General features: G+C 40.6%; 2 protein-coding genes and 1 non-coding gene across 4 annotated transcripts in view; 2 read left to right on the forward strand and 1 right to left on the reverse strand.

The window, feature by feature from the left end:
* The window catches only part of LOC115759220 (tyrosine-protein phosphatase Lar), a 151,735-nt gene that overhangs the window by 103,080 nt on the left and 22,318 nt on the right, over window positions 1-26,337 (forward strand). For both annotated transcript variants that reach the window (XM_030700113.1, XM_030700114.1), the window contains exons 6-9: window positions 4,412-4,591; window positions 16,905-17,141; window positions 17,210-17,356; window positions 17,425-17,709. In XM_030700113.1, coding sequence (XP_030555973.1) covers window positions 4,412-4,591; window positions 16,905-17,141; window positions 17,210-17,356; window positions 17,425-17,709 — 849 coding nt within the window. The remainder of the gene's footprint in view (window positions 1-4,411; window positions 4,592-16,904; window positions 17,142-17,209; window positions 17,357-17,424; window positions 17,710-26,337) is intronic.
* LOC115759363 lies at window positions 1,937-2,102 on the forward strand. Its single transcript, XR_004017520.1, has one exon. It is a non-coding gene; the product is annotated as a U1 spliceosomal RNA (small nuclear RNA).
* On the reverse strand, window positions 15,231-16,451 carry LOC115759216 (protein screw). Its single transcript, XM_030700108.1, has one exon. The coding sequence runs from the start codon at window positions 16,449-16,451 to the stop codon at window positions 15,231-15,233; it is 1,221 nt and encodes a 406-aa protein (XP_030555968.1).

Below are 26,337 nucleotides of genomic sequence, written 5' to 3' on the forward strand. Positions count from 1 at the left end.
GAGTAAAACTGGGAGAAAAAACGCGGCGTGAAAATGCGCCTTTGAAAGTGGCTCAATAATGCAAACACCTGCCACCTGAGCGTATGCTTTGTATGGGTATCACAGTCGAGCACCTTGTCTCTAGCCCCGATACCCTTGCCCCTTCTTGTTTCTTTGGCTTTTTGTTGTGCAGAGGAGGGGGGGTCAGTGGCATCTAAAAGCAGACAACATGCAAATAAAGCGCTTTATGTGCCGTCGCTTTTGTGCCGTCTAATGATGTTTATCGCCGTCAAGACATTGCCAACACAGTCTATTGAGAGCTGTGCAAGTGTCTGTGTGTGTGGGTGTGGGTGAGTGTGAGTGTGTTTGATCCCAATAAAAATGAAATGAAAGCAAAGTGTGACCAGGTGCAGCACTCGACACAAGTCGAGAGTCGACACGACTCTGCCTTTATTAGCTAATTCATTAAAAAGCTGTCGCAACGGGATAGAATTGGCTGTGTCTGTACCTTTCTCGCTCTCTCTCTCTCTCTCTCTGTCGCTGTCCCGGTCTCTGTCTCCATCTGCTACTGGTATTGCTACTGCTGCCACTGCGAATACATTGTTCGCACATTTTCCAACACTTTTCGCAGCAGCAACCGCCAACTAGCAGCAGCTTAATTGAAATGCATGAAAAGCCACATGAATTTGGCAGTCAACGACAGCAGCAGCAGCCACTGGATGCTGCTCTATCTCTCTCTCTCTCTCTCTCTCTTTCTCTCTCACTCGCTCTGACTCTGGCTCTATCTCTCTCTCGCTCTTGCTCCCTCTTTGACCGCTTGGCTTTATAATAAATGCACACGCACACCCAACACACACAGCACGCACTGGCGCGTTGCATTGGTCAGCGATGCGTTCGTTGCGCCCTTGCCTGCTCCTGTCTACCCCGCCCCGCCCCGCACACCCCATCACTTCATTGACGCCTCTCGTAACGCTGTAAATGAAGTGTTCGCCAGTTGGCCAGGCTCTGAGTTTTCGCTGTCCTCTGCTTTTAGAATTTTTCATTGCATTTTCAAAATTGGCGACGCATAGGCAACAACAACAACAACAATGTGTCCATGGGGTGCACTAAAACATGAACAACAACAACAACTACAACAACATCAAAATCAACAACTTTAGTCTTTAACTGAAATGTAGTTTAACCAGAGTGTGTTGTAGCCCTATCGATGGTGTCAATGCTGTGCTCCATGTGCCACCAGTTAGTTGGCTTTGGTGCCACATTTGTGAGCCACTGCGGCGGCCACTGAAAAACTGCATATTTTTAGTTTAGAACAATGGCAAATATTTGTCCCAACCTAATGCTAGAATAGTGCATCCAAAAAGGAACTGCAAAAAAGCGCTTTTTAAAGCGCATATAGCAAATATAATATGCAAAAATTCATTGGATCAGGAAAATAATAATAAATGCGAATTTATTTAAATATGGAATACCTAGAGAGTTTTCTGGTTTAATTTTGTAATTAAATTTTAATATCCGTGTGCCTTTAGTTATAACACAAATTGATTTTGCAAATTATTAGTATTTCATCTAACAATCGATTTTTCTTGCTGAATGATTTATTTATTATACTCTAGCATTTTTTAATAACATTTTCGGGAACAACTTATTCAGGAACATCCAAAATGAAAACGTCAGACTTAATGGTTTTTTGCAAAAATGCAAAGAGTCAAATTCTTATATTACCCGTATTCATTTAATCCAGAAGGAAGTGCCAATAAGTTACCCTATTTACCTAATTCTCTTTCATAGTTGTATTCTACCTATGCTTCCCAAATGTTCTACTGTCTGAAACAAATCCTGTGTAAAAAAAGTATTGCCTGACGCTAGGTGCACGCTTATACAGCATTTTGCTTATGATTCCCAAGCGGTTCTAGCAGCTGCCGTATGGTAACCCAAGGGCTGAGCTGATTTAAGCATACTTACCTGGCGTAGAGGTTAACCGTGATCACGAAGGCGGTTCCTCCGGAGTGAGGCTTGGCCATTGCACATACGGTTGAGTTGACCTCTGCGATTATTCCTAATGTGAATAACTCGTGCGTGTAATTTTTGGTAGCCGGGAATGGCGTACGCGCCGTCCCGACATTAATTAATCAATTTTAAACTAATAAGTGTTTGCTTGGATTTTGTGGAATGCGCTTAGTTTGTGGGGCTTACACTTCTCCCCTCTTACAAAGAAATCGAAGCAAGAATGTAAATATAATCTCTTATAATAGAACAAACTTATGGGTATTAAAAATGAAACTGGTATACGGGGCTTACGATTCAACTAAAATGCTCTTTCGTCTCTTGCCGGGCAAAAGTAATCTGTTTTTTCTCTTCTGAAACTTCATGTTTACCCTCAGCTTTTGTACTTTGTATGTTTGCTTGCGTGCCTGTTGGTTTGTCTGTCTGTTTGTCATATTCTCTTTTATCCGACAACATAACCACACACACACTCACATACACACACGCTAAGCATGCAGGAATACACTTTTGGTGCATTTGTTTAATAAAAAGTTTTATTTGTTAATTTTTGGCACAGTTTTCAGTTGGGTTTTTCGGCTTTGTTGTTGTTGTTGTTGCTTTTGTGTTTTTCGTTATGCATTTGTGAAGAAGCGTCGCTGCAATAATAAATAAAACGCCCCAAAAGCCAAGGAAAAGTGGGCGTGGCAGGCGCAGAAAATGGCTGAAAATGCCAACAGACTCACGGATAAAAGATGAGAGACCGGAGTAAGGGGAAGGAAGGCTGAAGAGAGGCGGCAATGACGGCAACGTCAAATGTCAACATCAATGTTGTTTTTGTTGTTGTTGTGGCTGCTGTTGCCATTGTTGCTCTGCTTCTTGTTTTTGCATTTATGCATATGTATATACACATATAGTATATATATATATATGTGTGTGTGTGTGTATTATAATGCATACATATGCAGTCGCGTTTTTTGTCTCTGTTAAATTTTAATTTCACGCTGAAAAACACAAGCACTGGCACAACAACAACAAAAATCCGTCTGTAAGTAAGAAAAGGGACGGGGTGAAGCGGGCGAGGAGGAGTAGCTGGGTTGATTCTAGAGGGGGAAGGAGCAACTGCAGCTAACTCGTGTGCCGTTTATTGTAGACGCTGCCGCTGTTAAATGTTTTTAGCGCAATGCACAAATGAAAATAATAACAAGTCGAATAAAAAAAGCAGCAGAAAGCTAAGCTCAACGAATTATAGATATACCCTTACATCATCCGAGTCCTTGACAAAGCTGAATACAGAGGATCAAGATTCGCAAACCGGAGCTCAGCGCCTCATGGCTAAATATATTTGAAATTAATTAAATGCTTTCCATGCAACAAGAGAGTCAACGCGATAACAATATTTTTTATCGATGTGAAAAAGATATAAACGAGATTTGCATTCAGCTAATTGATTGCAGAGAAACATTTGGCATATCTCTATGCTTAAAGATTTTGCTCAGTCTGTTTGTACAGTCGAAAAGGCTGAAATTAGTATTAATTTTGTCAAATTTGCATTCAACTGATCAATTCGAGATATTTATGTCATTTACATACCTTATTAAATAGTTGGCATACCTCTCAGCTAAGAGTTGCGCCCGAGGGGAAACGTGGGAGCGCCAACAGCATCCGGCAGATGTGCAATGCCAGCTGTCGGAGCTGGCTGCTAAAAGTGGAAAGCGGACGGCTTCGGGTGGCTGGGCGGAATTCGTCGCCGTTGCCTGCTGGATTTAATTGGAAAATGTAAATGAGCTTTGTTCATTTGAAAGATGCAGTCGTGAACAGCAGCAGCAGCAGCCGCAACTTGGCTGCCAGTTGCGGATTTGCTTTAAACTGTCCCCCGCACCTGGCTGCCTGACTCCGCTGCCGCCGCAAAAACAATGCGAATGCGAATACGACTGAGACTGAGACTGCGAATGCGAATGCCAAGCCCTTAAAGTGTGCCACAAAAGAAATTGTCACAAGCAAAAACGCTGACCCCCGCTACACACGCACACCCACATATTCATATGTGTTTGGTGCACGCCATTGTTTGACTTACAAAATGGCGTAGAAAGCGGCAACAAAGGCAACCGAGCAGCGAGGCGAGCTTTTTAAAAACAAAAAACGGCAACTTCCGCTTATAAAAGCTTCATGTAAAACAATACTTTACATGTATGTGTGTGGATGAATGGGTGGGTGTGTGTGCATGCGTGCATATTTGTGGCATATTGCTTTCGAATACTCCACCCGCACCGCACCCCTTTGCTTACTCTTCTCATGCCACATACATGTATTTTGTTATTGTTATTTTTCGCTATGCAACATAATTTTTAAACCCAGTTCGTTTTTTTTTTATTTTCTTTTACTGTTTTTTAACATTTTCTGACTGGTTTTGTTTTAATATATATATATTTTTGTCCACCCGTTTCAGGCGATAAAACACCAGCGGGCTTTCCGGTTATAACACAGGGTCCGGGCACACGCGTCATCGAGGTGGGTCACACGGTCCAAATGCAGTGCAAAGCCATTGGCAATCCCACGCCCAGCATCTACTGGATCATAAACCAGACCAAGGTGGACATGAGCAATCCACGATATGTCATTAACAATGGTAAGTCCAACAGTTTTATACTCAAATGATACATTGCAACGTAGATGGGGGAATAATAATAGATATTAATATCTGCAATCTAATTTCTGCTTAAACGGAACACAGATTGAAAAAGAGAAAAAATAACTGAGAGTCAATTATATTTCACTCGAATTTGTTTTGCGAAAATGCCATTGTTAAAGCAAAGCAAAGACCTGACGGTTGCTAATGGGAATCCAAAGATTCAATGTTTTCACTTTAGCCTTTTCCCAATAATAAGTTTTTAAACGGAAATCTATTCAAAGTTTAATGTTTTTATCTCACCTTTTTCTCAGTAATTAAGTTTTTTTAAGGGACAGCGTAAACGATTGATACTTATAAAGTAAATAGTTATTTGACCTGTTTGATTTTAAGTAAGATTCGCTTTAGAAGGAAATACAAAAACAATAATAGATTTAAAATTTATAAATACTTCTGCAATTCGAATAGAGTTCAAAGCATCTGTTCAAATATTTTCCGCTCTCACACCTTCTATAGCACCATCCCTTTTTAATTTTATTTTTTTTTTTACAAATATATTCATTTTGGCCAGTCTCTTTGATGTCTAGTTTTGAGCACATGTGCAGCTCGCCTGCCTCTAGAAAAGGGAACCCGTTGCCAGGGTTGCCGAGTTATTTCTCGGCTGTGAAACGACTTCATTTATTAAAATTCAAGTCTCTGCCGCTGACTTTTTGGCATATTTTTTGTTTCTTCCACTCTCTCTCCCGCTCGCTCGCTTCTTCTCTATCGCTGTCTCTGTCTTTTTTTAGTATTTTGCGCTTACGCTCATTTGAATTTCTTAGGAGTTTACTTATGCTTGGCCGCATTTTGTGTCACAAGTTTTTCGGCGCTTAGTTAACGTTTGACTTTTGCCAGCTGCTGCGTACCTGAGCCTGTCCTTACCTTCCCCCTCCCTCCTTCCTAGCAAATGGCAAAGTTTGTCCTTTAAGAATGTCGCTGCCTTTAGTGCTGGGCAGCTGCGGCCGTTTTATGAGCCCAGCTAGTTGAGATCTTATTAGGTAGGTAGAAACTTTACAAATGTCAACAGAATGTCGTCAGGTCCTTTAATCAGGCGCCGCTTCAGGTTTCAGGCTCCGGAGGTGGTCTGCAATTTTTCTGGCCAAGTATTTCTAATTACGAGGGCATATACTCGATAAGCCCGTTGTCGTTAGTGCCTGACATGGCACATCAAACGGCATTTAAATACTAACAAAGCCGTCAACAGCAGTGCGGACGGTCATTAGAAGCGCAAATATTGGCATTAATATTGACATTAATATGCATTAAAAAGAGACTCCCTTTAAAATGACATCAATTGCCGCGTCGTCGCGTCGCCTAAGCCGACAGACGCAGCGACAGCCGCGATAACAATGATTATATTTGCTTTACGTCCAAACGAGTGGGCCCAAACGGGAACGGTGGGGGTAGCAGAAACATGGCTAACCCTCGCGATTCAATTGCAAGTGCCATTGACAGGCGTCCAGCCGATCAGAGCCCAACTGGTGGCCACCCAAACACGACTGCCAGCTAAAGCGGCGCCCCGGCCGGAAGCCAGGTCCGGAAAGGTCCGGCCTGCGGCAGCCGCTTTAACAATTCAAAACGTGTTGGGCATATTAAAAATCGCAAGAGCTGCTGCCAAACCTGGCCACAATGCTAATGAAATGGAAGCTTGCCTAATGACAACCCACTAAACAATTGACTCGTCGCTACACAAAAGGTGCGGCCAGCCGGGCTACGATTGAATACCCTGCACACCACTCGAATTGAACCCAATTAGTTGACAGGCAAACTAATTAGCTGAACAGGTGGTGAGTGCAGTTAATTGCATAATATTTGTTGATCTGTGGAGGGTTTTCGTCGAGCTCTAGCTACAGCGAAATTTTAAATGTTAGCGGAAAAATCGTCTGCAGACTTCTTCTGCTTAGTTGCTTTAACGTAGCTCATTAGTTTCCTTTGAAGTTCTATTTCCAAAATGTATTGGAATTTCTTTTAAAATTCATAAGCGATAATCTGACATTTTGCAACTGATCCAGTTTTTTGCATATTAAATAAAGAGAAAGAAAGTTAGTCAAACGCAATACTTGGATACTCCTACTTCCTTATTCCTTCCTTATTACTATAGAAGTTGAAGTAAATGTTCTGCTGGTTTTCAAGTTTCTTCCTTTACTCGCAGCTAATCTAGTTTTTTCCCTCAATTATGCATCCATGAAGTAAATTCTCAGCTTTCTTTACTCTCAGCTAGTTTCTTTCATCCAATCGTTAATTCGTAGAACTTGAAGTAACCTACCTTTAATCGCAGATTAACGATTCTTTAGAATATTCCACAACAAAAAATGTCTTGCAGTTTCATGCTCTTCTAACTGTTAGCTCGCATAATCGAATAATCTGAGAAGTCGTGGCAACTCTTATGAGTTTAGATCACCTACACTCATGGCCTATTGCAATTACCCACTAAGAACTAACCACTTTGTTTTAGTGGCCTTAGCGAATTACAAATTAAAAACTGTTGCAAAAATTTCCCCAAGGTAAAATCATTTTTTATGGTATAGTAAAGTATAGTATAGTATGTGCCCCGTTATTGCTGTCCTTGTTGTTGTTGTTGTTGTTGTTATTGTTGTGGCGCTGTTCCTATTCGAGGTGAAACAAATTTTTCGTTTTTGTAATTTTTGTTTTCTGCTTTTCGGCTTCGGCTTCTTGTGGCAGGCGGCAGGTCGACTAATTTAGCGTAACACGAACAAAAGTGGCCGTGAACGTTGCGGGTTAAATTAGTTTTACGTGGTCCGCCCAACTTTGCCCAGAGACTTTTGTATGGGGCGCTGTGCAAGTGAAGGCAGCTAGGCGAGTGGATGGGGTCAGAGCTGGCTAGAAGACAGGCTTTTGGCCATCTTTGGCACGTTAAACGAAACGTAAAAATATTTCCGCCAGCTAAATATCCTTTTGGGTGCCCAAAACGTCTCTAAGCGGCGCCTTCTGTTGCCATACATCCTCCTGACCCTCCACGACCAGCAACCACCTGCTTCTCTTTGGGTGTCGCTCGCCTTTGTCTTAAAGTACGTTTTAAATTTATGAAAATGAAATAAATTTACGCTTCAGGCGCGGACGGGTTCGGTTCGGCTCCGTTTAAGTTCTCCGGTTCTCTTTCGGTCTGTTCTGGGCTGCATAGCAATGAAGGGCCAGCGGGAATATAGTATATATATATATGTAGGTATATATATTTTTGATAATAAGTTATGCAAGTCATGTGCCGTTTTATTCAATTAGCACTTTATGGTCCTTTATTTTGCAAACCACTTCGCCGCAATTCAACCCCAACCCCAGGCTTCCACAAAAGGCAGCTTGAGGGCGCGTTGATTTTTCGGTTATACGGCCGCCGCCTGCTAATTAGGGCCCTCGGGAGGGGTACGTGAGTTATCAAAATGAAAAGTAACTCCCGCATAGTCGCACTTACCATAGCTCACAGTGCGTTCTCTGCTGCTACCTCGCAACCCGCCTCCTGCCCCCGACTCCCCCATATCTCGCAGACTGTCTCTGCCTTTGTGCTTGCTTCATAATTAAATTAGAACTTTATTATTTTAATAAAACGCCTCGGGCTCTCTTTTGCCTGGTCCCGTCCCATGTTCTCTGTCGTCTTTGTCATAGTTACAATCATTTTACGCCTTCGGCCACGCCTCGTTTGCTTTAAGACTTATTAATATGATTATTATGGACCCTTGTGGTGCATTTTCTTAGATTGTTAACGCATCTTATAAATTGTCATAGGAAATTGAATGTAAAGCGTTTGGCAAATGGGCTTTAATAAGCAAACACAAGATGATATTTTAATTTTAAATAATTATCAAATTTTAATATTTAAATAATCATATCAAAGGCCTTTTGGGAGTACAAAATTGATAAGCTTTAAAGCAGAGCTGCTGACAATAAAACGTTTGCGAATGCGACGCAAAGAAGAATTGTAAAATTTACTCTTGTTAGACTGGGCCCTAGAGGAAAAGCTAAAGAGAGTGCAAATGGGGTGAGGCAGATTCGGTAATTGATAATTTCAAGAAATATAAAAGTTAATAGCAATTGCCAGTCATTTGCATTTATGAGTACTCGAAAGCACTTTCGAGTCGAATCCCTCAATAGTCGTATTTGTTAAATAACCCTGAAAAAAGGGTATAAAGGAGTTCGTTGTAATGTCGATCTGCATTTGGCGTGCTTTGCTGTTGTTGTTTTTTTTTCTACACTCTGGCAAATGACAACGGTCGCACTTCAATGCGCAAATACGTTTATAAATATTTTATTTAAAATTACTTCAGGGCATTGCCGCATTGCCGTTGATAGTTAATTTTGTCCACGCTGTGGCAAAGGCCCAGTTATAGAGGCCGAGCGACATACAGAGGGACAGACAGAGTCCGATAATAATATTGAGCATAATACCTTTATTTTTTTTTCGATGGCCCGCCAAATAGTCCCTTAGGGCTTTTGTTCAATAAAAAATGAAAATAATAAAAAGAAAGCCAGGCTGAAGCAGGAACCTTCAATGAGTTGTATTGACCATGTTCTGCTTGTGCTGCTGTTGCTTCTTTCCCTTATTTTTTTTAGAAGGGTTCAATGCGTCTGGGGAAATTACTTTATAACCGAGTTGGGGGCTGTGCACACTCGGACTCTTTGCTGTCTTGGGCTGCTTATTGCGAAAAAAAAACGACAAGAAAAAATAAAAGGCATAGCGAATATTTTTCAAATACCATAATTTGGCTTTTAAGCAAAAGAGGCTTATCAGAAATTGGTTTTGCTTGGCCAATTGTCTTAATGGCCAGCACGTGGAATGGGCCATGAGCTTACGCAGAACGCACACAAGTGTCAGGCTGCAAGGGGACAAAGCAAATAGGAGTAGAACGGCCAAAAGAAGCAATGCCAACAATGAGTCGTGATAGGGTTGTTCCAAGAATTGAATACGACAAGTGGCAAGTCGCAGGCAGTTAATGATTTGTATGACAACCCAGGGAATTGGGAGAGAGAGTGCTTAAATAGCATACATAGTTAAATTACTTAAGAAGACTCTCGTAAGTTAGTTGATTGTTTAGATCAAGCAAAGAATGGCAAATAAATAAGAACAGCAAATATATAATTAAATGCGAAGCAAAACTTTTGACAATTCTTTTAAATAGTTTTGAGTGGAATTAAGTGCCTATATAAATTCTGTTTTTTGGCAAAGCTGAGTTGCCTACAGATTAAAGAGTTATCTAGAGAATCTAGACAAAGGCAGTCCTCGCTTTAAATCTTTATGTCTATTTTATGTAGTTCAGCAAACTACAATTCACTTTAAGTATTTGATGCTTAATTCTTAACTACTTCGATTCAATGTTAAATGCGTAATGCCCATGTCGTAAGCTCCATAGAAAAGTTTAATCTTTATGTTTGCCCATTGTCGTAAAAGAATACACCTTGTCGCAGTCGCCAAGCTGTCCATTTGTTGTGCACACACACGCACACACACTCCCTGCTTTGCGCGTTGTTTTTGGCATTTTTATGTGCTCTTGTTAAACTTGCTGTTAAACTTAAACTACAAGTGGCAACGTTTTGGCTGCAGCTGCAGCCTCTTTAAAAACAGGCGCAAGCACCCCTCAGATCCGCTGAGCCGACACCCCCCCCCTCCCCCTCCCACGCTTCACCTACGTCAAAATAGCCATGCGACTATAACTTTAATTGCTGTGCCCATCATTACAATCCTGCGCTACAGTTGCCCCCGCTCGCCAGCCCCCCTTGGCTGCCACTTGTCATGAACAGGCGCCTCCTTTGGGGCGTTCGCTCGCAATTATTTACTTGAGCTGTAAAAGTGTAGTTAAGACCAAGTCAACTTGAAAGCATTTGAGAAAGTTTAATGCTTAAATTATGAGCTACCCTAACCGGCACCACCCTACTTCAACTCGTTTCGCGTTGCCTCGTCTCGTTTGGCTTGGGCCAAAAGAGTTGACAGTCACTTTTGTTGAAAATGAGACAGTAATTGCCCAAAATGTGCATGACTGTAAGTGCTGGCACTCGGTTGGGGGAACGGGGCCAGCAACTCGCAGGGTCGCATATTTTAGGCTGGGTTGGGTATGGGATGGGGGGTGGTAGGGTCAGTCTATTTTCTGCTATTTTCAAAAATTGAAAACTTTTCCGTTCTGTGGGTCCCCCTGCCTGTGTCATATTGTTGCGCTTGAGATGACGACTACTTAAATTAAAGCGTAATTTAATTAATAATCCCATTTGGCCGCACTGTGCCAAGCTGTGAGCACACGCCTTAGCGGCTATGGGATCCAGCCAGGCGATCAGCCGTAACCCCCCACCAAGCCAGTGTGTGTGCGTGTGTGTGTGTGTATGTGAGTGAGTGTGTCTGGCAACGGAAGTTGCAAAATATGAAAATGACTGCGCAAGCGGAAGTGCAGTTGTGGCATGCCACATGTGTGCCATGTAGCAATAGCAAAGGCGGCAGGGGGCAACAGGGATTAGGGCGCAGCCATATACAGTCTGGGGCACAGGTCCTCGTCTGGTTTCGTATTGGCATTGGCAGGCGCCATTGTCTCGCGCCTGTTGTTAATGGCAACACTGCCACAAAAGACGACAAAAGCGGTGGCAACACGCGTTGCCCTTCTGCCAGCCAAACAGCCAGCCAGCTAGTCAGCTAGAGTCGGGCTCTGATTGACTTTGCCTAAATAGTCTTTGTGACCATTAAAAGCGCCAGCAAATTGAGCGCCAGCTACACAATAATGCAAACTATTGGGCTTTGTCTGAATGGTCTCGCATCCGACATGCATAGTTCCCTTTTTTTAGGCGGTAGCCTTCGCAATTCAAGAACAATAACAAGTGCGAAGCGGTCCAAATAATGTGGTTAGAGGAAGCTTGACTAGATTTTAGTTCATTTTAATCCTAATATTGCTTATGAACAACACTATCTGAGCTCAAAATATTGCTAAGAACATAAAATTGCAGGCAAAAAATCTTTTACTTTGTTTGAGATTTAGGCGTGTGTTAAATATTCAAACTACTATTTAAGCCTTTTCTAAATTAAATGGTAATTTTGTATTGAAAATTGCCTTTTATTTGTACAAAAATATACGTGATGAAAACTAAAACACTTTTGCCTAGATTCGAACCTGAGCGCAAATTATAAAAGAAAAAATTCCAAATCAAAACTTTTTTATTCAAATCTATATTTTGGCAAGTTTTTGGCGTTTTAGAAACTCGTTTATTTTGAGCCACGATGCAATTTTTGCCAACCTACACTTTGGTGTTAAGCACTTGCTATTCAAGCCAATTTTCAGAGCTCTCACAATGTTGACCATTTCTTTATTTTTATGATGCTTGAAAGAATTTTTAATTTTAATAAGAGTTGTGCACACACGGGCGCACACACACTGGGGACAGTCAGGCTCGTGCGACTGAGAAGCTAAAAGGCCAGAGACGAAAGGACTTTTCATAGCTTAATTTTTATTGCACAGGCGAAAGTGCTGCTGCCACCTAAAAACCCTTGCAACCAGCCACCAGTAAGTCCTAGTCCTATAGCTATCTATGTGTGTGTGGGTGTGGGTGTGGCTTATGTTAATGTTTTGCCAGCTTGCGAGCAATTTTAATGAAAGTTGCTTGCCATAAATTTTAATCACATTTTTTTTTTGGGGATAAGATTCTACCTGAGACCATGAAAATGCCACAGTCACATGCACAAGCGTATTTAAAGCATGTACAAAGTATGGCAATATTTAAAATTCAGTGGCATTTAATGGTTGTTTGAATGGTTCAGCGATTCCTAAACAACAACAATAACAACAGCAGCAATTGTGTTGCTGTTGCTGGCGCCCCGGAAAGCGCAACAAGCGTAATAAATGTGCAGCGTCATACAACACCAAAAAGTATGCAATAAATTTCACAACAATCAACTTTGATGCATGTAGGTGAACACGTACACACACGAACAGACACACACACACACAACAAAAATAACAGCAACAAAATACTGCAAATACTGCAAATACTGCAAATAAAAATAAAACGCAGCCAAAATGCTTGTGCACTGTGGAAAAATAAAACCGCGCCACAATCACCTAGCAGCATACATCATCATTTTTAGTTCTTTCGCTTTGTATTTGTATTTTTATTTTATTTATATATTTTTTGCCTTTCTTGCTCCACCATTTCCGTTGCTCCACCCAAAATAAAATATTAAAAAAAAATACACATAATAAACACGAGTAGTAGAACAATTTTTGCAACATTTAGCACGGCTCGACATTTCTACAATTTATACACAGACACTTCCTGGGCTAGAGAAGGGGCCTGCCAAGTAGAGCGGGTGGCTGTGAGGGGGGCGTGCTCAGGGAATTGGTCGCCAACAACACGAGTCATTAAAATGATTCACTCAACTGTAGTCTGTATGTGCCTCGTATTATTGCAGTTCTTTTCGCTGTGGTTGATTTTCCATTTCGCTGTTTGCTTTTTTTGCCTGTTGAAGGGGGAGCAGAGCGTAGCACATTTTCATTAATTGGCCAACATCAAATCAGGCAACAGCAATAACAACAACAGCAAACACTCAGCTGACCCAAAAAGTAAAAAAAAAAAACAGCTATGAATACTTTATTTGCATTAGCTGCAGCCTTTCGCTATTCACTTTTCACAGGTTAACCAAAAAACAACAAGAAAATACTTGTTGTCCTCGTTGACATTTAGAAAAGTGAAAATATTTGTCATTTTTACTCTGCGCTGAAATTTGATTATTTTCATGCAGATTTATTTATTACATGCCAAACTCGAAACCTCAAAATTAACAAGCCTTCAATATTTCATTCAATTTGTGGATAAACTAAAAAAAATAAATTACATTGAAAAGGTTTGGGAACGCATTTCTCTGATGACTTAGTTTGCAAATATTACTAAAAAATATAATTTAATTAATATCGCTATTTAATTATTTTTTGGACAACATTGCTGCTAAAAATAGTTTAAAGGTTTTGCAAACAGAATATTAAGTTTCTAAGTGCCAAACATTACAAAAAAAAGCCATTGTTTACATAGTTATCGATTGCTTATCGACATAGTTATCGATTGGTAAAAGTAATCATAAAGAGACTGGCACCTGTTTACAATACTCTGCTCAACTTAAAGCAACCTTTTGCACGCCCTTCCCGCCGCATTTTGCGCTATAGTTTCACAAAATGTATAAAAAATAATAATTAAAAACGAATGTGAAATAAAATCTGGGCGCATAGCGATGTGACAATTTTTATCGCATAAAAATGTGCTCCATAAATAATGAAACGATTAAAATTAAAATCTGCAAATATTTTATACATACAAATGTGTAAATGTGTGCAAATGAATTGTTTTCACATATCGTGCATATTTCATGCGAGTATTTCCCATAAATATTCTTCAAATTGACTCACGTATGTGCGTATTAGTGTTGAAAATTTTCAAAATGTGGCACCTGATTAATTGGAGCGGATCCAAGCGTTAATTGAAACCCAATATTAGACGAATAATTCGGGAGAAAAGCAAATAATTATGGCATGATGTGGGGCATTTGCGTAATTAGAAATGCGAGAACCAAATTGTTTTGAAATCATTATTAAATTCACATATTTTAAATTTTAAGTATTAGTAAAATCTTTATGTATTCATACAAAATTGTTGAGTAAGTGTATTATTTAATGTCAGCCTTTGACTGCCGGAATTAGCTTGTTTGGGCTACATATTACATTGTTTATTGGTCATATAAAAATATAATGCACGGGCTCTCTACCCAGTTTATGAAGCTTTATATGTGTCATTCACATTAGCTTAATATGCCGGAAAAGTGCGCCCGATATTTAATAGACCCCTGGCAGATTCCAAGCAGTCGCATTCGCAGCAAACACTGTCATAACTTTTATACGGCCTTTAAAATCATATAAAAAAATTGTGTTAATTTTCATGTGTTGCTGCTGCCCTACGCACCAAGCCCACCTCGCCCACCCCACCCTTATCCCCCCTACTCGGACATAAAAAAGGTAAATTCTGGCCATTTTATGGACCAATGAGCATCATGTGGATACGGCCATTAAAGTAAAGCTACAAAATGTGAGAAACAAAAGCCAAGCACACTTTGACTTTCAAATTTATTGATAAATCTTAGATCTTAGGACTACTTACACATGCGTTCGCACTGGCCATAAATCATTAAAGCTGTTTTTTTTTTCTGTTTACCTTAAAATTGCTTACATATTATAGAAGTTTGCTTATGATGATGATGATGATGATGATGGGTTGGAAGGCTGGTTTTATGAGCATGCACTCAAAACATAATTCAATATTTTATATAGGAAATTCTTTAATAGATTTAAAGTCTTTGAAACTGTTGTTGTTTAAGTTGGAGAATACCTTTATCTAAAACCCATTTTAAATTGGGTTTTACAATAGTTATTTTTGGCTTTCAGTTTCATCTTATAAATTATAATATTTAAACATTTTTGAACCGGTTCAAACTTTGTCTCTACTAGGATTGTCTCATTCGTTGCTAATCTTAAAAACTAAACCCATTTGAAATCGGCTTAAACTGGTTTAACCCTAAAAGTAGCATCATTTTTGTTAGCCAGGCTTAGATGGATTACCCCCGATTCACTCCCATCTAATGGCATCCGCACTCCTTGGCCACCGTCTTTTGGTATTTGGTTAAGTCTATGATATCCTCGTTAATGTATCGCAATATGGTTATGGCGCCCAGAACAGTGGGCACACAGCAGGGCTTGGGCAGATGTGGCTGCTTCAGATGCATCAGGGTCTGAACAATCGCATGATTCGTGGCATTCATTTTAGTGCCGAGTGGAAAATTGCAGCCGCCGCCGCAAAAGTACGCCTCGAACTTCTTGGGCGCTATGACCCAATTGTGCATTTGCAGCTCCTTGAAGTCCACTGTAAAGTTAAGACGCTCGCAGGACTGCGGCGCCTTGAATACCTCCGGCGGGGGCCGGACGTGGCCAGTTGGCGGTAACATGGCTCTGCGCTTGTTGAGGTCGCGCTTGAAGCGCAGCTTTTGTACCTTAACCAGCAGCTCGGGCCCATTGAAATAGCCCACAATGAAGGGCTCCAGATTGGAACCCGCTGCCTGGGGCGCCACTAGACCGGCGCCCAAGGCACTTAGCTGCGCCTCGCCCAACGAGATGCGCAACTCGTGGCGCTGTGGGCTCTTGTTAAGCAACCAGGCGCGCAGCGTCTGCGTCAGATTGAACTCTAGCCAGCCCTTGTAGAGGGCTGTGGTGTTCACCGAGTGCAGGATACGATAAACAGGAGCACCATCCTCCATGAAAGCCTGATGATGACTGTGGATCCTTCTATATACGGAAACTGTAAAATTCTGACGCTGCTCCTGCCAGCTGGACTGCTTATAGATGCGCAGCATGGCCTGCACCAGCGTCAGGTCCATGGGTACGTCATTCGTATTGAACGTGATGTGCAAGTCCTGCTGAGAGTTTATCTCCCCCTCTTCCAGCGGCTTAAGACGACTGGAGAAGGTCAAGATACTGTTGCAGCTAGCTATCTCCTGGCGATCCTCACGGGTCACTAGTATATCGTCCTCTAGCGAACGCTTGTGTCGCTGCTGTAGCACTTCCTGCGGCTCCTGCTCCTCGTTGATCTCATTGTACACCTCAAGCAGAAACTTTGAGGCCGACGTGTGCAGCTGTTTGGGCTGTGCCATGCGCCTGGGTCTGTCGCCCAAGTCCAGCAAATCCACCATTTCCAATTGTTCAGCAAGAGTTGTTGGCTCCATGTGGTCATCGACTGTTACGTAGGTGGTGCCCAGGACGCCCAAATAACTGGAGATTAGCACCAATGGAAGTAACTGCAACATTGTTGAGTTGTGTGTCGAGTGTGCAATAAGTAACTGAATAGCCTGGTTAGAAAGGTCTGTGTTTTATAGGCAAACAGGTAGTAAGCGACGGAATATCCAGGTAGAGCACAAGTTAACCCTTTCGCAGAGAAAGAGAAGAGAAGAACTATGTCAAAAGCCCTCAAGTGAAGTACAGGCTTTAAAGGATTGAAGATTAACGCCAGCTCATATAAATGTGGATAGGTTTTTTTAAGCCAATCCTAGTCAGTCTTAAGAGTTTTTTTTACCTAGAGCTCAGTTATTTCTTGGATAAGTTGAACTAACGACAAGATAGCTGAAAAAGTCGTTAGAATTGTTAAAACAAAAAAATCCTTTAATATATATTAATCTCAACTGTAAAATGTCTTATGTAAAGTTAAGTTCTCTCAGAAAAACTCAAATTATAACTCTCTCTTTCGCCCTTTCTTCTTCTAGGCGTCTTGCAAATCAACAACAGTCGCGAAGAGGATCAGGGCAAATACGAATGCGTTGCGGAGAACTCTATTGGAACGGAGCACTCAAAGGCCACCAATTTGTATGTGAAAGTGCGTCGCGTGCCACCCACATTTTCGCGCCCACCAGAGGCCTTGAGTGAGGTGATGTTGGGCTCCAATCTGAATCTATCCTGCATAGCCGTCGGCTCTCCCATGCCGCACGTCAAATGGATGAAGGGTAAGTGTGTGGGATTGACATTTGCCCGGGCCCTACCCAAAGGTAATCGCTCTCATTCTATGTGGCAGGTGCACAAGATCTGACGCCGGAGAATGATATACCCATAGGTCTGAATGTGCTGCAGTTGAATAATATACAGGAGAGCGCCAACTTCACGTGCATAGCCGCCTCCTCGCTGGGCCAGATCGAATCGGTGTCCGTGGTCAAGGTGCAATGTGAGTGCAAGCAGCAGATGGAACCTGAGATCAGATTTTAAATGGTCGCTCTCTCTTTTTCCCTCTAGCTCTGCCCACGGCGCCTACGGATGTGCAAATCTCAGAGGTGACCGCCACTTCGGTGCGTCTGGAGTGGTCGTACAAGGGGCCCGAAGATCTGCAATACTATGTCATCCAGTACAAGCCGAAGAATGCGAATCAGGCCTTCAGCGAGATCAGCGGAATCATAACCATGTACTATGTGGTCCGTGCTCTGAGTCCATACACCGAATACGAGTTTTATGTGATAGCTGTGAATAATATTGGACGCGGTCCGCCCTCGGCGCCGGCGACTTGCACCACGGGTGAGACAAGTGAGTATGCCCGGCTACCGAAAGGAGTTCACTTAAGGATAAACCCACTAACTGTTACTCTTGTTCTTCTTTTTAACGTTTATTTTACTTTTACCATTTTAACCACACGCTGCCAGGATTTTTTCAGGAATTTTTGCAATTTGATTTTCTTGTTGATTTTTTTTTCGCTTGAGTTTTTATGTAAACTGCGGTACTCACCCGTTTCTCGTTATGTCTCTCTCTCCGTCTCTCCTTCTCTCTCTCTTTTATTTTCTCTTTTTCTCGCACGCTTTCTCCGCATCTCAGGCGATTACTCATTTGGCGGCACAAGTAAGTATCCTCTTAGCCTTTTCTTCTATGCCAAAGTGGGTGGCCAACAAAATTTTATGGCCAAAACAATTTCAATAACAATTCTTGAGCGGCATTCACATAACATTAGCCTTCCCCCTTGACCGTCGACACCGCCACATAACCCTTTCTTTGCACGAGTTTTGCTTGGAATCAAAGGTAAATGCAATGTTTAAAAAAAGAAGCGTTGCATACGCAGCTGCCTCAAGCCCAGACACACGCGCACACTAAATCTGTTGATGTGTGTGTGTGCGTGTGTGTAGAGGCAGCTGCCACACGTCGCCTAGACGCCCCCCACCTTCTACCCTTTGAATGTGGCTGGCAACGCATAAACTTTGCATTGTTATGCGTTCATATGAATGCGCATCAATGTCGTTTCTCTGCTTACAAGTGCCATGCATATGTATGTGTGTGCGTGTGACCGTGTGTGTGCATGCAACGCCGTTTTAGCCATGGCAATTGCGCGTAAGCAAGCGCTGCGTTCCGCCCGCTGCCCGCTTCGTTTCGTCCTTCTCTCTACTGCGGCTATTTTGGCCTGTCTGCCAATTTTTTGGGATTTTTTTGTAGCTTGTCGTATAAAAGTTGAAAACTTTTATTGCCACAATTATGCTTATCGCTTGCCCAATATCGTTGCGAAATATTATTTCGATAGCAAACGTTTACGGCCAGCAGCAACAATGGCAGCAGACCAGAAATAAAAAGAAGAACAAGAAAATGCGAAAAAGAAGAAAACTAACAACATTTTGGAGAACTCAGCAGCAGGTCGCACGCATCGGATAATGACACGTGTCAGCTCGGTTAGGTTCGGTTAGAGTCGGCTTAGGAGCTTAGGTAGCAGCTGGCAAAGTCGAATTTATGGTCTGTAAGTGCAACAATCGAGTGCCATAAACAGCAGACAGCTTAAGGAGGCACGAGCATCAGATGGAAGGTACCTGAAACATAACTCCATAGAAAGTTGTGTCTTAAGATGTGCCTACTAGCTGTCAAAAGAACTTGGGCTTGTCAAAATATATACGAGGAAGGTTCTTAATGTGGTTCTAAGAACTTTATCAGGTTGCATCTTAAATTAACCAATTGTTCATTTCCCATTCCTTTATAAAGTTGTTCGCGTATTTTAAATGAGATTTATTAGACAGCAAATGTTTGATTAGCTCTACATTTTCTGACGACTCTATAAAGTATATACATATAGACATTCTCGTGTGCCATTTAACGATTTTCGATTCTAAATTCCCAGAAATCGATTTCTAATTTTTTTCGGAGAAAAAGGCATCCTGGCTTAATTATACACAGATCATGTATAATTCCCTGCAAAATAAAACAAAAATTCATTTGTATTTAAATTGACTTTACGGTCTTATGCATGCCCTAAAAATGCATACAAATGTTTATAAAAGCTAATCTATTTTACGGCAAGTCACATCTGGTCACAGAGTTTTGCCTTGGCAAAACAATTTTCCTATTTTAACTTTTACCTCTACTTTTACACGCTATTCGTAATCCAAGCGTATGCTAAAATTTAAAACCTTAAATTTCTACAACCATTTTGCATCTATTTCAAGTTTCATTTGAAGTTTCAAGTGTCTGACATACATTGCCCACATGCACTTGGCCTATTATCATCTATTTTGGTTATATTATAGATTGGAATCTGTTATTTATGCTTTTCATTAATTTAACTGAGACTTTGCTTGAGTTGATCGCATCAGACAGGGTCTTAACAATTTTCACGCAAGCCGGGCAGCTGCTGGTCCCTCTCAATTCGCAGCAATTATAAAGATATGCAGCATGTCCTGCAGGGCTTGTCACTCACTCTCGCTCTCTCTTTCTCTATCTTTCTGTCTCACTCACTCTCCCGCTCTATCTGTCGCCATTGTGTGCACTCAACCTTTGGCTGGAAATCCTTGCTATTGAAGTAACTGCTGTCTTGTATTGCAATTTGGCTATAATGTATACAACTAATATGGCCTAATACATTTAAGTTTAATGCGCACACAAACACCTTCACACACACCAATACACACACACACACAAGTGTGTTGGCAACTCTTTAACAGCTCCTTTCGTCATGTAATAGGTCATGGGGCCTCAGCACATGGTTCCGAAGTATGACGTTGTATGTGTGCGGGCTTGTGTGTGAGCCTGTGTGCGTGTGTGTGTGTGTGTGGGAGGCTGCTAAGAATTTAGTGCTATGTGCTATAAGCAGACAGCAGTAGGCGTGAGCAGGCATGCAAGGGATACATATTAATGGAGCGTATCCGTATGTAATGTATATGCTCTTAAATGCAGCTTACGTGACGCTGCCACACGATGCACACAAGCAAAAGGAGCTGCCAGGATAACTGGCAGCCAGGCTTCGCTCCGGTCAGGATGTCTCTGTGTGCGTGTGTGTGTGTGTGTGTCTGCCCAGGCGCTTGCCAGGCCAAGCTATTGCAATTTTTGAATGCCCCATGTGCTGCATGCAAATCTTAGCCTAGACCCAGCAAATGGCAATGGCAGACGCTTCTATCCGTGCAGCACACACACATATATGCACACATATATGCACACACATATGCACACACATAACACACACTCGTGTAACAGATGAGATGGCTGCGATATAAATTGTGGGTAAAACGCTGCAGTGGCACCATGTAGATATTGCAGTAAAATTGTGAGAATTGGAATTTATTGATTGGCCATTAACCAATTGAGAAGCACAAGAAAAGGAAATGATGCAACACATACACACACACTCGCACACACACACACACCCCTTCAAACACCCTCTCCAAAAGGCACACAACATGCAGCAGCAGCAGCAGCGGCAGCAACAACACTTGCTGACGCTTGTCAGCAATTGAGGCGATCCACTGCTGTTGCCCTCTAATTAGCAAAGCTTCCTCTTGCCACTCCACTCCCCCTTTCAGCTGCGATTTCTATCTGGTCTATCTGCGCTCTCCGCCTGTCTCTCTCTGCCTCCCTCATCCTGCTACTGTGCAGTTGTTCAGCAATTTCACGCCTCACAATTGTATTTCAGGCATTTACGAATGCGATTTAGGGCAATGCACAACTATTGTATACCCTATAAACAGCTACAGTATGCATCCACACATAAAGCTGATTCTAAAGATAAAGGCATGTTATATTTGCTTTGCGACCTTTAAATAATTTTGTTCGACTTGCTATTTTGAATTTGGAAGAATTGTAAATTCAACATCAAGCCAATTTTGTCAACAATTATGAGATTGAATTCTCCACTGAATGCTTCTTCCATGTGCTGCCAAGTTATGACAAAATTTAAATTGTGATTTGTTGAATGCCAATCGCAAATAGGTTCTTATCTTCACTTGAGTATGAAATGCAATTTTGTGTTTCTTACTAAAACATTCAATTGTATTTATGCGAATGTATTTATCGATGAAAGCCCCAAATTAGGGTAATCCTGGCAATCCTTTGGCGATATTACCGATAAACCATTTCATATACATTTTATTTAACAGAATAATATTGCTTTCTTATAATCTGAATTATTTGCAAATATAAATGCGCAACTTAACACGCTGCAATAACTTTGGCTGTTGACTATACAGAATTATGTAAGTAAATTCGACGCTGTTATGCCGTCTCTGTTAGATAAACTCCTCTGTTATTCTTTTTACTGCAACAACAACAACATTCGCTCAAACGAGCGAAATATATGTTTGCGTGAATGTGCATGAGCGCCAAAACAAAAGGAGAGTTACAGTTAAATCGCCGACTGCCTCTACGTATTAGTGTAAGCGAGATAGCAAGACCATTCCCATTTGTTCTGCTGTGAGCTCTCTTTGCACGCACCTTCTTAGTCGAAGTGACGACAATTATAAGACAAAATCAACAGCTTCAGATTATGTGCGCCTGGTATTTAGAGATGGCACTTTATGTTCTTGACGGCCTAGCGGTCCCTGCCATGGCATAATTATAGCCAAAGTTTATTATTTACCTTGACAAAATAAATATAAAATAAATTAGGCATAATATATATAAATGCCGATCACCTAAGGATATATCTTTTTAAACCTCTCTGCATTAGGACATAACATCACCATTAAAAATATTGCAATTATAATATTTTAACAAGTCAAAAAGGTATATCCACAAAAGATCGGCCTTAAGTTACCCGAGCTGCACAAAGCGTTATGTTATCAGCATAAATGGTTATGTTATGGCGTGTTAACTCAATGCTGATCAGCCATCACTATTCGGCAACCATTCTGTTATTCGTTTGACTGCAACAACAACAACATCCGCTCAAACGAGCGAAATTATATGTATGCACGAATTTGCATGAGCGCCAAACAAAGGGAGAGTTACAGTTAATGCGCCGAGCTACCTTTGCGCACATATGTGTAAGCGAGATAGCAAGATCATTCCCATATGCTCTGCTGTGAGCTCTCTTTGCACTCACCTTCTTAGTCGAAGTGACGACAATTATAAGATAAAATCAACTGCTTCAGATTATGTGCGCCTGGTATTTAGAGATGGCACTTTACGTTCACTTTAAGACCTAGCGGTGCGTAGCATTGTCATGGCAGGTGATATTTATTTGATATGAAAAATATCTTATACACATTCTAAAAAAAGACATCTTTAAATTTAGCTGAATATATTATCATTAAGGAGCTCCAGATCAGGAACTCAATTGCAAATTATTTACACATTTAATATTAATACCTACCATCGACTTATTGTCGAAAATTGTATTTGGTGAATGCACTTTATTAATCAGCTTCTTTTATACACAGTTGCATTTTTGAAAGTGTTTAAATAAATGTGTAATTAAAGCTAATCAGATCATATAACTATATCGTTTGCAGCAGCGCCAGGTATAAAGTAAACATAAGTCATCTCTATACAAACAATAAGAACAAACGAAATATCGCGTCAGTGTGTTGTGTGCGTCTGTATGTAATGTGGGTAACGTACGTAGAAGAAAATACCCATACATATTTGTGCTTCACGCTCACATACATTTTTATTGGGGCTTATCGCTCAATACAAGAATTGTTTCCTTACAAAATCAACTCATGATCGCTTGCTTGCTCTTTTTGCTGTGCGCCCTTTTTGCACTGTTGCTGTGTTCTGAGCGCAAAAGTGGCCTCTCAAGCCTTCACTCTCTGTGATCCCACACATTCGTTGGCGTAGTATTCCCATTGCTTGTATATCCAAAAAATCAACCACTGCCTTTTATGTGCGCCTAGCATTAAGCGAGGGCACTTTACGTTTACTTTAAAACTCGTGTTGCCTGCCATCGTTATTAAAGCCTATTTTGTTTTGGTGTCAAGTTTAATTTTTCACATTTATAAGAATTCAATTATAAATGAGGCTTTTATAATGCAGGCCGATCCCATAATGACATGTATATATTATAGATTCCCTTGGATCAGCATATTTGTCAGTGTTTTATAACAACGACTGACAATTAATAACATGCGTCTCTGCCAAATCTTTAGCGAATATTGTACATATTCGACTTCTTGAGTATAAATAAATAAAAAGCCATAAGCGCATGTATATACATACATATTTACATACTTAGCATACCCAACATATGTTTGTGTGTGCGTTTGCTTCTACATTATCTATCTACCTGCAGAAATTACGCGAGCGCAGAGCAGATGCTTAAAGCGATAAGCAGCAAAAAAAAAATCGTGAGAGCGCGAAGAAGAGGTAGAGAATAATAAAGTAAACACATATCATGCGACTCCCTCTGCATACACTTGTTTGGGTGTGTGTTCGCCCATGTTATCTACATTATTAGCTAAAGTTTTTCGTGTACGAATTTCTCTTCCGATCGTTTGGCTGCGCCGACCTGCGCAAGATTATTCTGTGTTAGTTTTTCCTCAGAAGTCAATTGAGCTTGAGCAGTAGCAGTTTAAGCTTTTGTAAAACTAAGTGAATTATAATTATTCGATTTTATAGACGCTTAAAACGTATTCTTATAAGATAGATGAAGCGATTTAAAAACATTTTGCAAAATATTAGATTTACATATACAAAAAAAAAAAGATCAAAAGCTTGTGTCTGTGCAAAATCTTCATCATGATAAATGTGCATTTGACTACTTAGATGAAACTTACTAAGTTCCGCGAGTGAAAAAAAAAAAAAAACAAAAAGTAATCATAAGTGAACCAAGTTTTATTTGCAATAATAAACGCATATACACATCCCTACATACTTATCGCTAGCTTATACGATATACATTTATGTGCGTATGTGATCGCCTAAAGAGAACTTAACTTCGCGAGCGGACTGTAAAAACGGTGCTCAGAAAATAGAGCAGGTTGATAAGCAGAAACAAAAAATCGTGAGAGCGCGATGCATAGGTAGATAATGCAATAGCACACATATACACATTCATATGTGCATATCTGGCGATTATCTCTGTATGCTCTTGTTAAGGTGTGTGTTTTCTTGAGTGATATCTACTCATGCATATATCTACCTTCGCATTGCGCTAACTCGAATTTATAAGATGCTTGCTCTATTTTCTGTTGGTCGACTTTTTCAATCATTGAGACCGCGGAACATAATTCTGTTTTAGTTTAACTCCAACAGTCGTGCAAATCTGTTAAAATTATTACAAGTGAAATGTAAAAAGCATATGTTAAGTCGCTTCTCAAATGGTATACGTTTTCGGATTCATACGGATCGAGTATATCGATTGGAATTAAAATATTCACATCTTCTGTCAATATTAAGTGCTGGTGCAATTAAAATTAGTGGTCTATCAAATCTATAGACTTTCCTGAATCCAGAAACGTATGTCTTCAATCGGGCATAATTGAACAGATATTGCATCAATTAAATTATACAAAACAATCTTATTGTTCATGTTGTATTTTCAGCCAAATCTGTAAAAATATCAACAATATTTTTGGTTTCTTGATGACCCATAAATCCTTGGTTATATATACCATGGATACAGTCCCAATGAACCTACAGGACTGAATTCTTGCTAAATGAGCAAGAATATGGTCCTAAAACATGTATGCTTTTTCTTTCAGCCGCCCCCATGGTTCTTAGTTGACTTGCATATCCTTGGTTATATCATACCATCGATATAGTCCTCGAGAACCTAAAGGATTAAATCCCTGCCAAATAGTGCATTGGAACGGTCTAAAAATATGAATGCTTTTTGTTTCAGCAGCCCCTGTACAGAGCTGCAGCTGCAGCTGTTACTTAACAGCCGTCTTACAGTATTTTAAACGAGTAACATTTTTGCCCCTTGCGTGTATGCAATGAAAAATGTTTGCTACTTAACAGCCGTATTTAACATCACTCATTTAACATGATCTGTTACTTAACATAACTCATTCTAAATGAGTTACATTTTCGCCCCGTGCGGGTATGCAATGAAATTTCTATTCGAAGATTTTCGTCTACCTGCTGGGCATTTATGTTCGCCTGGTATTTCAGTCAAATTTTAGTACAAATCTGACGACCCAGCCGGCGACGAGCGCGCCCCTTTCGGGTATGCAATGAAAATTTTAATCCGCTGAAATTTTATGGCGACCTTCTGGTCAATTATGTTCGCCTGGTATTTCGGCTGAATTTTAGTAAAATCTCGGCAACCAAGGACAGATTTTTAACGACCGTTAATTTTTTAATTTTTTGCAATCCCTTATACATTGGAAGTAAATAAAAACAGGAATTTGTTAAATAATTATAAATTAATTATTTATTATTGTTTAAATTAACAAATTTGTTGTTTTTACATGTATTTTCGATTTTAAGTTAAAATTACTATATCTAGCTTAATATAAGCCCGATCCTTGTAGGAGTAACCTTGTAGGATTCGTAGAAATCCCTAGAATTGATTAGAGTCCTTGAGTCCTTCAATCTGAAAAGAAAAAACTCATTTGCATTAAAAATGTCATAAGGTCATTTAGAGGATATAAATAGCCATAACTCGGCCATATCCTTGCAGATTTTCAAAGGACATGGTGCGTTAGGATCGTGGAGACATACTGCATCGAACTGCATTAAAACATTATGGGGTCATCTAAGAATCCTGGACTTGGTAAATTTTCAGTCGCGGGCCGCAAGGAAAATTGCCCGAATTCATACAATTACAGTAAAATCGCGATATCTCTGAAACTACAAGGACGATCTTGATGTCCTTTGGCCAGATGGTAGTCCTAGTCAATACAATTTTTTGACACAGGACTCGCCAGGATTCGCCAGGATATGGCCGAGTTATAAGCTATTTTAGGTTCAAAAATTTGTCCTTAAAACATTTTTGTCTGAAGGACTTTCGTCCTTTGGGTTGCATATTCG

Source organism: Drosophila novamexicana, unplaced genomic scaffold, assembly GCF_003285875.2.
Source record: "Drosophila novamexicana strain 15010-1031.04,08,12 unplaced genomic scaffold, DnovRS2.1 tig00000193-arrow-pilon, whole genome shotgun sequence".
Taxonomy (NCBI): domain Eukaryota; kingdom Metazoa; phylum Arthropoda; class Insecta; order Diptera; family Drosophilidae; genus Drosophila; species Drosophila novamexicana.